This window comes from Oncorhynchus kisutch, linkage group LG13 (genome assembly GCF_002021735.2).
Source record: "Oncorhynchus kisutch isolate 150728-3 linkage group LG13, Okis_V2, whole genome shotgun sequence".
NCBI lineage: Eukaryota > Metazoa > Chordata > Actinopteri > Salmoniformes > Salmonidae > Oncorhynchus > Oncorhynchus kisutch.
In genome coordinates, this window is record NC_034186.2 from 68,676,319 (window position 1) to 68,691,962 (window position 15,644).

General features: G+C 42.0%; 2 protein-coding genes across 4 annotated transcripts in view; both read right to left on the bottom strand.

Annotated features, from left to right (window-relative positions):
- LOC109901849 (dual specificity tyrosine-phosphorylation-regulated kinase 1B) overlaps positions 1 to 10,225 on the bottom strand; it is a 74,919-nt gene extending 64,694 nt beyond the window's left edge. For all 3 annotated transcript variants that reach the window (XM_031787063.1, XM_031787062.1, XM_031787061.1), the window contains exon 1: positions 9,491 to 10,225. The gene's annotated coding sequence lies outside the window, so the exon portion shown is untranslated. The remainder of the gene's footprint in view (positions 1 to 9,490) is intronic.
- Positions 10,226 to 11,336: 1,111 nt separating this feature from the next.
- LOC109901847 (rRNA 2'-O-methyltransferase fibrillarin-like) lies at positions 11,337 to 15,203 on the bottom strand. Its single transcript, XM_020497835.2, has 8 exons — positions 15,073 to 15,203; positions 14,019 to 14,153; positions 13,766 to 13,903; positions 13,330 to 13,595; positions 13,048 to 13,180; positions 12,847 to 12,959; positions 12,482 to 12,627; positions 11,337 to 11,887 (listed from the first exon to the last, which is right to left on the bottom strand). Exons 1-8 carry the CDS (start codon positions 15,080 to 15,082, stop codon positions 11,863 to 11,865), a joined length of 966 nt encoding a protein of 321 aa, XP_020353424.1. The 5' UTR covers positions 15,083 to 15,203; the 3' UTR covers positions 11,337 to 11,862.
- Positions 15,204 to 15,644: the final 441 nt, after the last annotated feature.

A 15,644-nucleotide genomic window follows, 5' to 3' on the forward strand; every position in this document is an offset into this window, starting at 1 on the left:
GGACTACTCTGGCAACAACATAAAAGTCTGGCCCCCTCAGAGTGACAGTGAGATGTTGACTGTGATGAGTGGAGTTGCTCTCTCAAGTCTTCCATCCTGGTGAGTAGGAACCAAATGTGTGCAGGCTTTTGTTCCAGACGAGTACAAAGACATTAAAATAAAAAAAGGATATGGTGATAGAGTCAGGTGTGTTAGTGCTGGGCTTAAGCAAAAGCCTGCCCTTCACATTCTGAGAGTCTTCAGACCCAGGGTTGAACAACATTTAATTTATCCAGTTTACTACCTCTTTCCAGTAAAGATAAATGGACAGACGAGCCCCAGACCAGCCAGGCTCAGCCCAGCAGTGACTCACCCCAAGGAGGGCACACACCCAGGGCCCTGTCCACCACACCGTCAGCTCTCCAACAGGCCCAGCACTGTTCAGAAAAGCCACTGTGCCTACCATTACACAAACAAGGGCAGGGGAACATGGCGTCATGCTTAATAAACCACTCATAACACACACTTAATCAACCACCCCAATGACCCCATGTACGCCCATATATAGTGTAAATACACCTACATACTGGAAATGACCCAGGGCCTCCTCAAGAGACAACTTTCTGATTTTGTGGAGGGAAGCAGTGACCTGTGGGAGGGTAGTAAGCCTTTTGGAATTTATTCAGGATTCATGAAGACAATCAACAGATCTACAACAATCCACAGTAGAGGGACTACATACAGTTCTCAGAGCTATAATATAAATCAAAACTGTTCATTACGGGACAAGTTTAGGATAACAAACACTAACCATTTCACCTTATATCCCTGGCTGGCAGGTCACCTGTATGATGATGGCTGATCATCATACAAGTGATGATCTCCATCCCCCAATCAAGAGCCAGGCTGAGCACTCCTCCACCTGTCAGCCAGTGGCGAAGGAGCCAGTGTTGCCTTTCATTAGTCATTTATGAGCCATTCGAAGAACTGAGAGAAAAGTGCATTAAAGGGGACAGGAAACTAACAGGGACAGGGCAAAAAAATGAGAATTAGCCTGGCAAGGTCCTTTCTGGAAGTTACTAATTAAAAACACTGATCTGGGGTCAGGTGTCCTATTCCTCGAACTGCACAAACACCAAACTGATCAGTAAACAGTTTGTCACCATCGAAACCCAAGACCTACACCTTCGGTACAGATGAATGATAGAGGATGGCGGACAGACAGGAAGGGAGATATGTGAATGAATGACATAGATCGTTATCCTAGATCTGTGCCTAAAGTAGGGCCCTATAAAATCTGTTATATTTTTTGCTTAAATCACACCAGGAAACATCTTTTGGAGGTCTGGTAAATGTTTGAGAAATGTTAATTTAATTCCAGTGCACACCTAGATTGAGGCTGTTTAGCGTGTTTTTGTAGCGCACATGTGAAAAACAAATACCCACTCGATTGATGCAAATAATCATGATCTTATTCTGCCAGGTATGCATAGGCTACTTTTTAATTGAGTGGGAAAACCTTTCTATCTACGAGAAGACTTTTCATTAGCATCGTCGTTAACGGCTACACAACGTGGCGCGTACCGCACATACTAGAGGTCGACCGAATAATCGGCATGGCCGATTAATTAGGGACGATTTAGAGTTTTCATAACAATCGGTAATCAGCATTTTTGGATGCCGATTATGGACAATTACATTGCACTCCACGAGGAGACTGCGTAGCAGGCTGACCACCTGTTACGCGAGTGCAGTAAGGAGCCAAGGTAAGTTGCTAACTAGCATTAACTTCTTGGATATAGGGGGCGCTCTTAATTTATGGATTAAAAAACGTGCCCGTTTTAAGCGCAATATTTTGTCACGAAAAGAGGCTCGACTATGCATATAATTGGCAGCTTTGGAAAGAAAACACTAAGGTTTCCAAAACTGCAAAGATATTATCTGTGAGTGCCACAGAACTCATGCTACAGGCGAAACCAAGATGAAACTTCAACCAGGAAATGGGCAGAATTTTTGAAGCTCTGTTTTCTATTGTCCCCTTATATGGCTGTGAATGCGCCGGGAATGAGCCTGCCATTCCTATCGTTTCTCCAAGGTGTCTGCAGCATTGTGACGTATTTGTAGGCATATCATTGGAAGATTGGCCATAAGAGACTACATTTCCAGGGTGTCCTTTGTCTAAATTGGTGCGTAATCTACAAGCTGCACGCAGTCATCCAGTGATTGAGAGGAGAGAGAAGGCTTTCAACGAACGATATATCATGAAGAGATATGTGAAAAACACCTTGAGGATTGATTCTAAACAACGTTTACCATGTTTCAGTCGATATTATGGAGTTAATTTGAAGACTGAATTTTCGTTTTTTTTGGTAGCCAAATGTGATGCACCAAACGGAGCAATTTCTCCTAAACAAATCATCTTTCAGGAAAAACTGAGCATTTGCTATCTAACTGAGAGTCTCCTCATTGAAAACATCTGAAGTTCTTCAAAGGTAATGATTTTATTTGAATGATTTTCTGGTTTTTGTGAAAATGTTGTCTGCTGATGCTAACGCTAAATGCTACGCTAGCCGCGCTAGCTGTTACACAAATGCTTATTTTGCAATGGTTGAGAAGCATATTTTGAAAATCTGAGATGATAGTGTTGTTAACAAAAGGCTAAGCTTGAGAGCTAGCATATTCATTTCATTTCATTTGCGATTTTCATGAATAGTTAACGTTGGGTTATGGTAATGAGCTTGAGGCTGTATTCACGATCCCGGATCCGGGATGGCTCGACGCAAGAAGTTAAACTTATAAAAAACAATCAATCAATCTTAACATAATTACTAGTTAACTACACATGGTTGATGATATTACTAGTTTAACTAGCTTGTCCTGCGTTGCAAATAATCAATGCGGTGCCTGTTAATTTATCAAATCACAGCTTACTTTGCGAAACGGGTGATGATTTAATAAGCGCATTCGCGAAAAAAGCACTTTCGTTGCACCAATGTACCGAACCACGAACATCAATGCCTTTCTTAAAATCAATACACAAGTATATATTTTTAAACTTACATATTAGTTCAAAGAAATTCATGTTAGCAGGCAATATAAACTAGGGAAATTGTGTCACTTCTCTTGCGTTCTGTGAAAGCAGAGTCAGGGTATATGCAGCAGTTTGGGCCGCCTGGCTCGTTTCGAGCTGTGTGAAGACCATTTCTTTCTAACAAAGACAGTAATGAATTTGCCAGAATTTCACATAATTATGACATAACATTGTAGCAATGTAACAAAAATATTTAGACTCATGGATGCCACCTGTTCGATAAAATACGGAACGGTTCCGTATTTCACTGAAAGAATAAATGTTTTGTTTTAGAAATTACAGTTTCCGGATTTGACCATATTAATCAAATCAAAGGTATTATTAATGCCTACGGTAGAGAGAGAAATAGTCCTATAATTTCTATAATAACTACAACCTAAAACTTCTTAATTGGGAATAATGAAGACTCATGTTAGAAGGAACCACCAGCTTTCATTTGTTCTCATGTTCTCAGCAAGGAACATAAACATTAGCATTTTTACATGGCACATATTGCACTTTTACTTACTTCTCCAATACTGTGTTTTTGTATTATTTAAACCAAATTGAACATGTTTCATTATTTATTTGAGACTAAATGAATTTGTATTTATGTATAATATTAAGTTAAAATAAGTGTTCATTCATTATTGTTGTAATTGTCATTATTACAAATATATATATTTAAAAATATATTATTATTATTTTAATTCGGCCGATTAATCAGTATCAGCCATTTTTGTTCCTTCAATAATTGGTATCGGTATCAGCATTGAAAAATCATAATCGGTCGACCTCTAGCACATACACAGACGGGGAATTCTTGTTGCCTCTTCAGAAAGTTGCAGGAAATATGAATCACTATTGCATTCTGTTTATGTCTTACGATAAACTTGGGCTAATTAATTAATTTAATACATTTAGTGACTCCCTACTAAGTTCAATAAATGTTTTACAATTGTTGGATTCAGTTAACATATGGATTTGCAATAGTTATTTATTCTATAAACCAATCAGAATTCCAAATAATGCCAAAGTCATGTAAGAAAAATATTTTTCCCGGGGGGGTGATGTAATATTGAGAACCCGGAAAGCCAGCCTATTCCCTATAATTAAAACTCCAACAGAAATACAGTAATTTCAAATTAAACCAATGACTTTTGGTTTTAATTAAATTTTCAACAAATTTACAAGCAAATACTGTATGAGTTTGTTACAAATCAACTTGTAAGGTTGCTAGTAGAGGTCGACCGATTAATTAGGGCCGATTTCAAGTTTTCATAACAATCGGAAATCTGTATTTTGGGCGCCGATTTTTTTATTTATTTATATATATTTTTATACCTTTATTTAACTAGGCAAGTCAGTTAAGAACACATTCTTATTTTCAATGAAGGCCTAGGAACGGTGGGTTAACTGCCTTGTTCAGGGGGAGAACAACAGATGTTCACCTTCTCAGCTCGGGGGATCCAATCTTGCAACCTTACAGTTAACTAGTCCAACACAATAACGACCTGCCTCTCTCTCATGGCACTCCACAAGGAGACTGCCTGTTACGCAAATGCAGTAAGCCAAGGTAAGTTGCTAGCTAGCATTAAACTTATCTTATAAAAAACAATCCATCATAGTCACTAGTTAACTACACATGGTTGCTGATATTACTAGATATTATCTAGCGTGTCCTGCGCTGCAAATAATCTGACTGAGCATACAAGCATCTAAGTATCTGACTGAGCAGTGGTAGGCAGAAGCGTAAACATGCATTCAAACAGCACTTTCGCGTGTTTTGCCAGCAGCTCTTTGTTGTGCGTCAAGCATTGCGCTGTTTATGACTTCAAGCCTATCAACTTCCGAGATGAGGCTGGTGTGACCTAAGTGAAATGGCTAGCTAGTTAGCGCGCGCTAATAGTGTTTCAAACGTCACTCGCTCTGAGCCTTCTAGTAGTTGTTCCCCTTGCTCTGCATGGGTAACGCTGCTTCGATGGTGGCTGTTGTTGTGTCGTTGGTTCGAGTCCAGGGAGGAGCGAGGAGAGGGACGGAAGCTATACTGTTACACTATACTGCTATACTGTTGCAATACTAAAGTGCCTATAGGAACATCCAATAGTCAAAGGTTAATGAAATACAAACGGTATAGAGGGAAATAGTCCTATAATTCCTATAATGACTACAACCTAAAACTTCTTACCTGGGAATATTGAAGACTCATGTTAAAAGGAACCACCAGCTTTCATATGTTCTCATGTTCTGAGCAAGGAACTGAAACGTTAGCTTTCTTACATGGCACATATTGCACTTTGTTTTTGCATTATTTTAACCAAATTGAACAGCACCAATGTGTAGGAGGAAACACCGTACACCTAGCGACCTGGTCAGTGGCCCACCACAGGAGTCGCTAGTGCACGATGAAACAAGACTATCCCTGCCGGCCAAACCCTCCCTAACCCCGGACGACGCTGGGCAAATTGTGCATCGCCCCATGAGCCTCCAGATCGCGGCCGGCTGCGGAGGAGCCTGGGCTCGAACCCAGAATCTCTGGTGGCACAGCCTCAGACCACTGCGCCACCCGGGTGGCCCCGCTGGGATTTAATTCTGACTTGGTGGGTATCATCCACAACCCTCACCTCACCAACCCTCACCTCAGTTCTTTAAATATACCTTGATTCACATCTGTTCAAGAAAAAAGGTGTCCTGAAAAGGAGGATATGGGTTAAATGGAAGGAGAGAAGGGGGGAGAGCGAAGAAATGTTGTGGGTTTCTTGTAGATTGCCTGGTTGCTCCTGGCAACAGCAGGGGGATAAATTGGAACTGTGGGATTACAGTAGTGTCCTTCAGTTTTTAATATGCTGGGCTTTCTCCAATAGTTATCATTCAAAACTAGATGAAAAAAATAAAATTGTTATGGTCATGCTAATCACTGTAGTTAATACATACAATGAATCAAAGAGGAATCAACTTACGTAATTATGGTCGCTACGCTCACTTACTTAAATGACTGATAACAAATGTACATGCGATGCCATTGATCGAATCCATTCCAAGTGTTCCTCCATTGTAAATTGATCTAACCATGCTGATTTTACTGACTGACCTAGCATACGGAATGTCCTTTGCCTTCTCTCACATTCAACATTTTCCAGTTTCCATAACATTACGTTAGACGATCTGACAGTTATAAACACAATTCTAAGAACACAAAGCTGATCAGATGTTGAATTGGCTGAAGAAGTTAGAGGTTTAGTGGCCAACTCTGTGGTTACACTGTGCAGGTAGCCCAGTCTTGAAACTCAAACTTCACTGAGACACGCCAGTCAAGGTGGGGTGGTAATGAGCAAAAGGTGCAAGCAGAGACCTCATATAGTCTGTGACCAAGAGAGCATTGGTGAACGTACTGGTACACTCACCAGTGTGTCCCTCAGATTTTATCTTCAGAGGGACACTGAAGGCCCCATAATCAGTATCCAGTGGCACCTAAAAACAACATTTTCTATAAAAACGAATCTAAGACAAGATACAGGGCAACATATCTAGGCTGAGATGAGGGTGATGTTAAGGGAAACACTGCAGGTGGGAAACTTGAGTACTGATGAGGTAGTGAAGTTGCTGTGCATCAGGAAATGGGTTCATTCAGAGCCAGATCAAAATCAAATGTACTTTTAGAGGACTGGAGAAGTGGGTGGGGTTGTCCTCTCAGAGAGAGATGGAGACACTGAGGGCAAAGTCACATTGGGACTGCTGGACAGGAATAGAATAGGGAGGGGAAGGGGCGTATTGGGCAGGTTTAATAGGGGACCGACAGGCTGCAGTTCAATCAATCCCAGTCTGAGTAGCGTTCCAGGCCCTACCCACTTGCAAACTTTCATTCTACTATAAACTCCCTGGACCCACTTCCTTCCAGTCCCTCTCTAACACACTTTAAGGGCTTGTGCTCAAAGGGGACTGCCTCGAAAAGCGTGGGCTATGGACTGTGCCTTCTCGGTAACAGGCAAGACACTGCTTGCGCTGTATATCAAGTTTGCCACAGTGTAAACGCTAGGCGCGGGAGGTGGGGGCGGGGGACTGTGAACTTGTGTGCGAGTGGGTGTCCCCTGCAACCCCTCCCTAAGCTATCAAACTCAGGAGTAAATCAATAGATGAATGGGGAAGGCCCCCTCAAGTAGTCTCTCCAAAGACAAACAAGAGATCTGTTGCCTCAACAGTGCCAGGTTCACCAGAAAAGGAGCATGGGAAGGGAGTGGGGGTGACAAGCTGGTACCTGGGTTGAAGTTACTAGATTCAAGTAAGTCCAAATTACGGACAGCCACCCCCATCACCATCATGATCGCTACTAGGCTTCATGACACACACACACACACACTGACTTGCACCTGCAAACACCAGCACAAACTTTTCACACATGCTCACCAGTGAAACAGTGGTATGCCCTTTGACTGGACCAAGTGCTCATGAGCTCTAATACATATTTGCAACATGACCGGAAAGTAATCCTTCCAGGTGAGCATCTCATCATCCCGGAATCACACTCCCACAAACACCCAGCTTGACTGACACAAAACAGCACCTCTTCACACAGTCAGTATTTTGGTGACCAGTCAACACCAACTTGCTGCACTTCACAGTCGTGTCAAGGTTCGGTACAATGAAATTAGTCAGTCAGTCCATTCACAGCAGCGTGTCACTCTGCTACCGGTACCAAAAGAAACCTCGAACAGAGCTTTTCTCTCACCCCAAATTGAGAGGGAAAGAGAACTAGAGGGGGGTGTACAGGCCTACAACATGAAGCTATGTTATGGAGGGATGTAATGCACACTCAAGTTGGTCTTTCAATATATTGGCAAGAGAATGTATCACAACTGTGTATTCAGAAAAGCTGTTGGCAAAATAAATGGGTCCTTGTCACATGCAGTCAAATGTTCATAATATGGTTCAGAATGCTAAACCACAATAAATGACAAATGACCAATTCCATGGAAATCATCTGTGCAACTTGGGAATATAACATTTACTGAGAATCATCCATTTTAATGCTCCAAATGTATGAGGACATGCAACACTTCAAAAAGAATCATGACTCGGTAGCTTAGAGACAATGTCAAACGGCACCCAACCTTTCACCTAAAAACCAACGAGGGAATGATTTTTCTGGTTAGGGTTAACAAACATATGATGGACGTGGATAAGGGATACATTCATTAAGATCAAAATACATCAAATTCTGATGTGTACAAATCATAACGACATATGCATTAACGTGTAATAACTGTTTCACTTCGGTGCAGTGGTAACAGTAAGAGAATGAAGCCAACATGGTAAGGACAGAGGAAAGTGAATCCATTTTGAACCGGCATTTCTACTTCAGCACCACAGCAAGGGGCTTGCTCATAATGCTACATGGAAATCAAGGGTGTCGGCACCGAGATTTATCCAGGGTATGACTTTGCGACAAAGGTTATTCAAAATATTCACCAACAAATACACAATAACAGACTGCTTTTCAGTCTTAGGTGGCAATTTCATCAGAAACTGCATGTCCCTCCCAATTCACACGCGTGTGAACGTATGAAGATCCTAGGGTTGTAATGTCATCCTTCATACCGAAATCTAAATATATATAATTATGACATTCTTTAATGTATCAGTTTTTTCTGAATCACCAACCACAGCCTTCATCAGAGATTACAATACCCTTCCACGCTGTCTTGCTGTGAATTCTAAAATGCAGTTTGCAGCAATGCAGTGACTTTTGGACATTCTCTTTAAAATATTTGCATTAGCTAGTTAAAGGAAACACTGCAGATAAAATTAGGCAGGAGTGATTTAGAATATGGCATCCATAATTTCTCAATTTTGCCACAAGTAGGAACAGTGGCTGTGATGCATTGAAAAGGGAGGATATCCCAGTCATACATCAAATCGTAATAAGTCCATGATGAGGCATGCTCATGGACAGCTTACATGGCCAACACTGCCCATACAAAATATTGAGACTACTGGGCAGGGTGACTTTTGATAATCCTACTTCATTCCTACTGAGAATGTGATTTCTAAAAGATGGAAAAGGATAGTCTGAACTAGCCTCGGATACATTGTAGCTGTCTATGGCAGTTTTCCATCATGGCGAATCACAACCAACTACATTGCAAGGCATCACTACGGGGGAAATGTAGCTACTTGCTCAATTGTCCACAAACTGTACGAATCGATAAATAATGTTACAAGCCAAATGAATGTCCTGTACAATTAACTAGAACCATAGTGATTGAAATGGCATATTGATGCTGAAGGTTGGAGGACATGGGAGGGTACGGAAGGTGCTGTTTGTATGGATGTCAGTTTATCATCATGGTCTTCTTCAAACACATGACGACTGATGACAAAAAACGGCATCTTCACAACAAATGAGTTAAAACCCAGTGAGTGAATAAACCAAGCTTCTCTTACCTCAGGCGGTGGTTAGTTTCCAGCTTCCCGGAGCAGCCATTATCAGTATTCCTCTCTCCCTCCGTCCTAGCCTCCACCACAGGTACCGGGCAGAATAAAAAACCGGTAAACCAATCCCCCCCCACCCCCAAACTGTCACCCCTCTGATGGGTGAGATATCCTAATAACGAGAGGGTAGTGTCGTTTTTTGCAATAAATCCCCGTCAAAAACTCGGGTCTTCAGTGAGTTTAGTCTCCAAAACGCAGTCCAGCAAGAGCGCAGGATGAAGCCGGAGGTTCGGCGCGGTCCGCCCAGCGCAAACTAGCTAGTTAATTGAGCAGTTCACAGGTAACAGATGTGGTACCGCTTGGGTAGCATAGCGATGGCTAGATTGTCGTCCAAAATATACATTATCTCTCCGTTGATTCTTTCGTGGCCGCTGTTTCACTTAAGAAACCATGTAACGTTAGCAAACGGATAACGTTCGGTTTATCGTAGCTGCTGAGTCTGGGAGGCTAGCTAACGTTAGCTGGCTAACTAACTAGCTTTCACTGTAACTGTTAGTACTAATATCCAACTACGTGTTGCATGTTGTGGTGAACGGGAGGGTGAGTAGTGTTTAAATAAAAAATAAACGATTAAAATAAAATTGGGGTATTTGTTGCACCGCTATAACTAGCGATGTGCATTCGCAAGGGACCCCCCCTCTCTGGCCGTTAAACTCGATCACACCACCGACAGCACTAGCTATCGCTTAGACAAGGGTCTGCACGAAAAGCGCGCCCTCGACACGAAGCTCGTTCCCGCCTGTCTGAGCTGCATTCCCCCCACAAAATGGCCGCCAAAATAAACCTGTAACAGCCAAACTATCTACTACCTGTAGTGTGAAATTAAATAGCACATGGATAGCCTGTTCATAATCTAACGCAGCGGTAATAAATTTTTATGTCAACTGCCTCGGTATTTAAAAGGACAACATTAGGTTTTAGGGTGAGTTAGCCACGGCAGGTACCAAGCCAACGTTGCTAGCTACCCGTAACATAGCTAGCAAGCTCGTGCATGTTTCCTGAACAGCAGCAAACCTTGACGTAATCACCAATACGGTAAGCACCTTAGCGAACAAACTAGCTAAATGAGTACATTTAGAGTCACGGACATGCTGATAGATATGTTTAGCTATATAAATGATCGTAATACCGGTAAATGATAAATAGCAATTAATTGAAACATTCTGTGCTTGAAACTTGAATGACTGTTTAATGTTAGTCCCTCAAGAAAATGTACTATCATACTGCCAGCACCTAACTAGTTATCAGCGAATCATAATATGCCATCAACCAAACATGTTCAAATTACCCGCCTCATTCGCACGTTGACGAAAACCACTGACCAATCTGTATGGTCGTTCACTCAAAATGGCGGCGGTCACCACTGGGATAAATTGTCGCACGAGCTGACACAATCTGTGTGTAGGTTGTTTTACTACAATAGCAGCTAGTCACCACTTTTAGAAACCGTCATTTGGTAACGGTGAATACAATTGTCATTACTCAAAAGCGCGTTCACATTAAGTTAACCCATAGCAAACCACACAAAAATAATAAACGCTACATGCAACAATTTTACTGAGTTCATAAAATTATTTCAGGCCTCATCTATGGATTTCACATGACTGCGCAGCCCGTAGGCAACCGGAGCAAGGCCCAGCTAATCAGAATGTGCTTCCCCAACAAAAGGGCTTTATTGCAGACAAATGCTCCTCCCCTCAGCCGATCCCGCAGGTGAAGAAGCCAGGTGTGGAGATCCTTGGGTACACGTGGTCGGAGGTTGTGAGGCTAAACATACTGCAGTCAGCGTTCGGTATAGTTCTGAGTGACCATAATTTATGTCATGATAACACATTGTTCCTCTGACCAGGTCTTAAAGTGCAGAACTAAATCAAATATACAATCACATACCGTTTCAATAAAAAAGTCAAGGTACACATAGGTAGGTGTAAGCCATAGTCTTGTTTTAACATCAAGGAGAAACAATGGTCTTTGACTTCAATGATAAACGGAAAATGTTGCTCTTTAAAAGCATAAGATTACAAATGTGAATATTAAACAAAACCCTAAAAAAGTTAAATCAACATATCAAGCTTTGCCTCTGTACAGTACTTTACATGGCACTACAGAGTTAATTAGCGAAGTGATTTCCACCCCAACACCCTCTCCCCAGACACAAAAACACTGTCTGAGCTCTGGAGACAGCAATACTAAAATGGTCAGTTTGGATATGGGTGTAAGCATGTGGGGGTCCAATCAGTGCCCCGGTGCTGGGCATCCCCCCCCCTCATGGCAGAGGTGGGCCCACAGAAAAAGTCACTATGCCACAGCTGCTAAGGGCCAGTTCACTTCTTATTCTTGGGGGCAGGTCTGTAAGAAGGAAAATTAGATAAATTGTTATTTAAGACTAAATACATTCTGCAGGGTAAAAGCTTTCAAATGAATTTGATGCCAAAACTCAGATTTATAGTGGTGAATTTATGCAACAAATCCAGGCAAAATAGTTAAATATACATCAGGGGTCATGTTAAAATTCAGAAACCTGAATTTACCAAATGTAGACCATAAACAAATCTGCATTTTAAACCATTTCACCTGCATTTTATATTTAAAGCAAGTTGATTTGCTTCAATAGTGACCAGGGACGTGCAACAAGTTTTCCATCACAGAAAATACATTAGTGCAACACATTCAGCACAAAATCACTTCATTCATCAGACAGAAGTGCAATGCCATTTGGCTAATAGCAACAAGTAAATGTGCTTATAATGAAAAAGCAAGCTACATTTCCTAAGGTTTTGCTTGAAGTTTAGAACGCCGTCTGAATATGTACCGTTCGTCATCCGAGTGGAAAAGTGCAACAGAAGCTAAATGAGCCACAAAACACAGCCAGCTACTCATTATGCATATAGTTTTTTTCCATTAACGTGACCCATGTACATTTATAAACAAGCATTTCCTCACCTGTAGATTCCTACTACGATGGCATGATCTCTCTCATAAGGCTCCAGTGTCAGCTGCTCCTGGGGCTTCATGTTTTCTGAGCCCATCTTCTTCACCTCCGCAGCAAACACAGCCTCCGGTGCTGCCGTTGAGTCAATGCAGTTTGCCTGGAGGGAGACGAGACAAACGTACTTTAATCCCACTGTACCTGAAGCACTGGCCCTCAGTAACAGTAATCTAGGTTGCTCCTAAACCCAAAAGCTTTGCAGCTCAATGCAAATGTTCAATGTCTAATATCTTAGATTGCATGCTTAATTAAGAAGAGTATTCCAAAAGATGGCACCACTAACTCCAAATAACAGCTTTTTGCAGTCTCAATGTTTTACCTTGATTGAGATGACAAAGTGCCCTCCGTTCTTGAGGAAGTTGTGGGCGTTGAGTGCAACAATTCTGGTCTGATCAGGCTGGGCCACATCAGCAAAGATGACATCTACCATGCCTGCACAAAGCGGGTACAGCCAGAGTTGGTAAAACATACATAAACCACCAGAGTATTTTGGCATCAGTGAATGATTTTGATGACTTACCAACAAGCATGCGGTATTTGTGTGGATGCCGGGCGTCCTCAATGATGGGAATGATATTGGTTCTCTTTTTGGCAACGTTGAGCAGATCACGCCCTGACCTGTGAGAGAACTCTACAGCATACACAAGACCCTCCTACAAAACAGAGGACAAGTCATTACATGTACAGGGGTCAAAGGAATGAAGGTCCACACTTCATTGTGATAGTCTTGTTTAGAACAATTAACTATTATTGAGTAGCCCAACTAAACCAGTGAGTTCTGATTATGTGGAAATATACTCACAGGTCCAACGATGTCTGACACGTGGGACACTGTCGTCCCTGATGCAGCTCCCAGGTACATGACCTTCGAGCCAGGTTTGATGTGGATCTGGTCAACCCCCCCCAAGATGGCTGCTGCCAGCTTTGACCGGAAAGGGTTCCACGCTCTGTACTCAATCTTCGTTTCTCCTTCCTCGACATTCATCCTTTTTTCTCCATACACAGACTCTCCAATTACCATGTTCTTTGTCACCAGGGCATCCTCCTTACCACGGCAGATGAACACACCTGAAGGCAGAAAAAAAAGACGCATGAAATTACAACACTCCAATATATTGGGAACATGACAGTTAAGAAATTGTGTAGAGTGGATGCTGCTGAAAAATAAACAATAGTGCAACTACAGGCCTCTGCTGGAGACAGCTTGTATTGCACAGCTCCCCAACTTTTCCACTCACCTTCATGTCTATGAGGCTCCACTGTGACTTTCCTGCCCGCGCCGAAGCCCCCGCGTCCACCTCTACCCCTGGGGGTGCCACGACCACCTCCACGGCCTCTGAAGCCACCCTCGCCACTTGGAGACCTAAATCCACCTCCTGTAACAGGAAAATAACCCTTAATGTCCAGTTCTTGCCCAAATTAACCACGTGTGGAAAACAACTTTCATCCAACCAAAAAATGTCAAATAAAACCTAGCTATGTTTGACTTACCACCACCTCTTCCTCTGAATCCTCCCCGTCCGCCTCTATCTCCAAAACCTCCCCGTCCACCACCTCTGTCTCCAAAGCTCCCTCTTCCTCGGAAGCCTCCTCTGCCTCCTCGATCACCACCCCGAGGGCTGAATCCTAAAAGGAAGATGAAAGACTAACATTCAAATGTGTATGGCACATGACATGTTGCCAGGGCCTGGTGCAAACTGCATGAGATGTTTCGGATTTATGGTGCATGCTACAGTATAGACTACTTATAGAATCATAGTTCCCAACAACTAATGCATGCTTATGTCTTACAGCCATGATAACTTAACTAAATACAGGTTAATTTCACCACCTGTGACGAATTGATACCCTAATAGCGGATTAAAGGGGTACAGTAAAGAACTTGGAAATGGAACCGGATATTCAATAATTTTGTATGTCTCGGTGTTAGTTTGCCATCAAACTAGAAGACTGCATTTGAGCTCGAGTGGTAAACCAAAGATAGTGGGTAAACAGCATGACATGGCCGTCCATGAATCTAGCTAATGCAATGGGTTAGTTATTTAATGACCTGGATACCAATGCTAGCATGTTGAGTACCAATACCGTTAAAAAAATATTTGGCTGGGCACTCATAAACCCAAAACACATTCAGGCAATATAACAAGAATGCGTGCGTTGTGTGCAATAACTACCTAGACTGCTTGCTAGCTACTTAGCTAACGTTAGTGCGTATGAACACGTGCTTAGTTTTCGTGCCATGCGGGCTTCACCATTGCGGAAAATGTGCATTAAATCACAGCAGATGCAAATACAGTCCAAACACTTTAATATGAATGATCATTAGGTGAAATTAAACACACACGTCCTACTTGTAACTATCGTTAGCTATATGCACTATTTACTTTTTGTCCAAGTTGTGTGAGAGAAACCATAGCTAACGTTACTGCTCGCAACACTAGGAAGATTAAACAACTTGACAATAATATTTGCGCTTCATAATAATAGACTTTGACCGCATTTCGATTATGTATCCCCGTTTACCCAATTGATCAAATAAACTTACCTGGTGTCATATTTGGTCGATTGCTGTGCTCTCAATCTAAAACAGCTCGAATTTGATTAACCGGTTTTCTCTTCTACCTTCTTGTGAAGACTCAGCAGAAACTACGTAATAAAGTGACCATGTGTCACCAGACTCCTCCTTCCCATGATACACCACGGTCTGGACGCTTGGGATTTTGTCGCCACCTAGCTTGGACGTCCATAAATACACCCCAGTCGTTTTTGCTCATCTTTATCAAGGGTGTCAATAATTTCGGACTTTCTTTTCTTGAGCCGAACACTGTAGAGGAGTAAAAAAATAAAAAATAATACTGCCTACAGTCAGTAGGATCATAAAGTCATATGGCTGACTAAGAATGTGCAGTAATGACGATACGAAATACTCTGGTGGTTATTGGAAATTGAATAACTGCATGATGATTTAAAACATCTGTTTAATGGAAATGTAACTACCTCTAATGCAGAATATGGGAAATATTGGGAACGGCTGAAATTTAAAATCCACTCAGCCTGTATTACTTATGAAAAATTGCTTGGTTTAAGGAGATGTAAGGTAGCTGAGCTCTATAAGAA

Excerpts from the sequence above, each read along its gene's own strand:
- LOC109901847 (XM_020497835.2), bottom strand. Across the intron at positions 13,904-14,018 it reads ATTCAGAGGAAGAGGTGGTG|GAGGTGGATTTAGGTCTCCA; the intron begins GTAAGTCAAACA and ends TTCCTGTTACAG. Across the intron at positions 12,628-12,846 it reads ACTTTGTCATCTCAATCAAG|GCAAACTGCATTGACTCAAC; the intron begins GTAAAACATTGA and ends GTCTCCCTCCAG.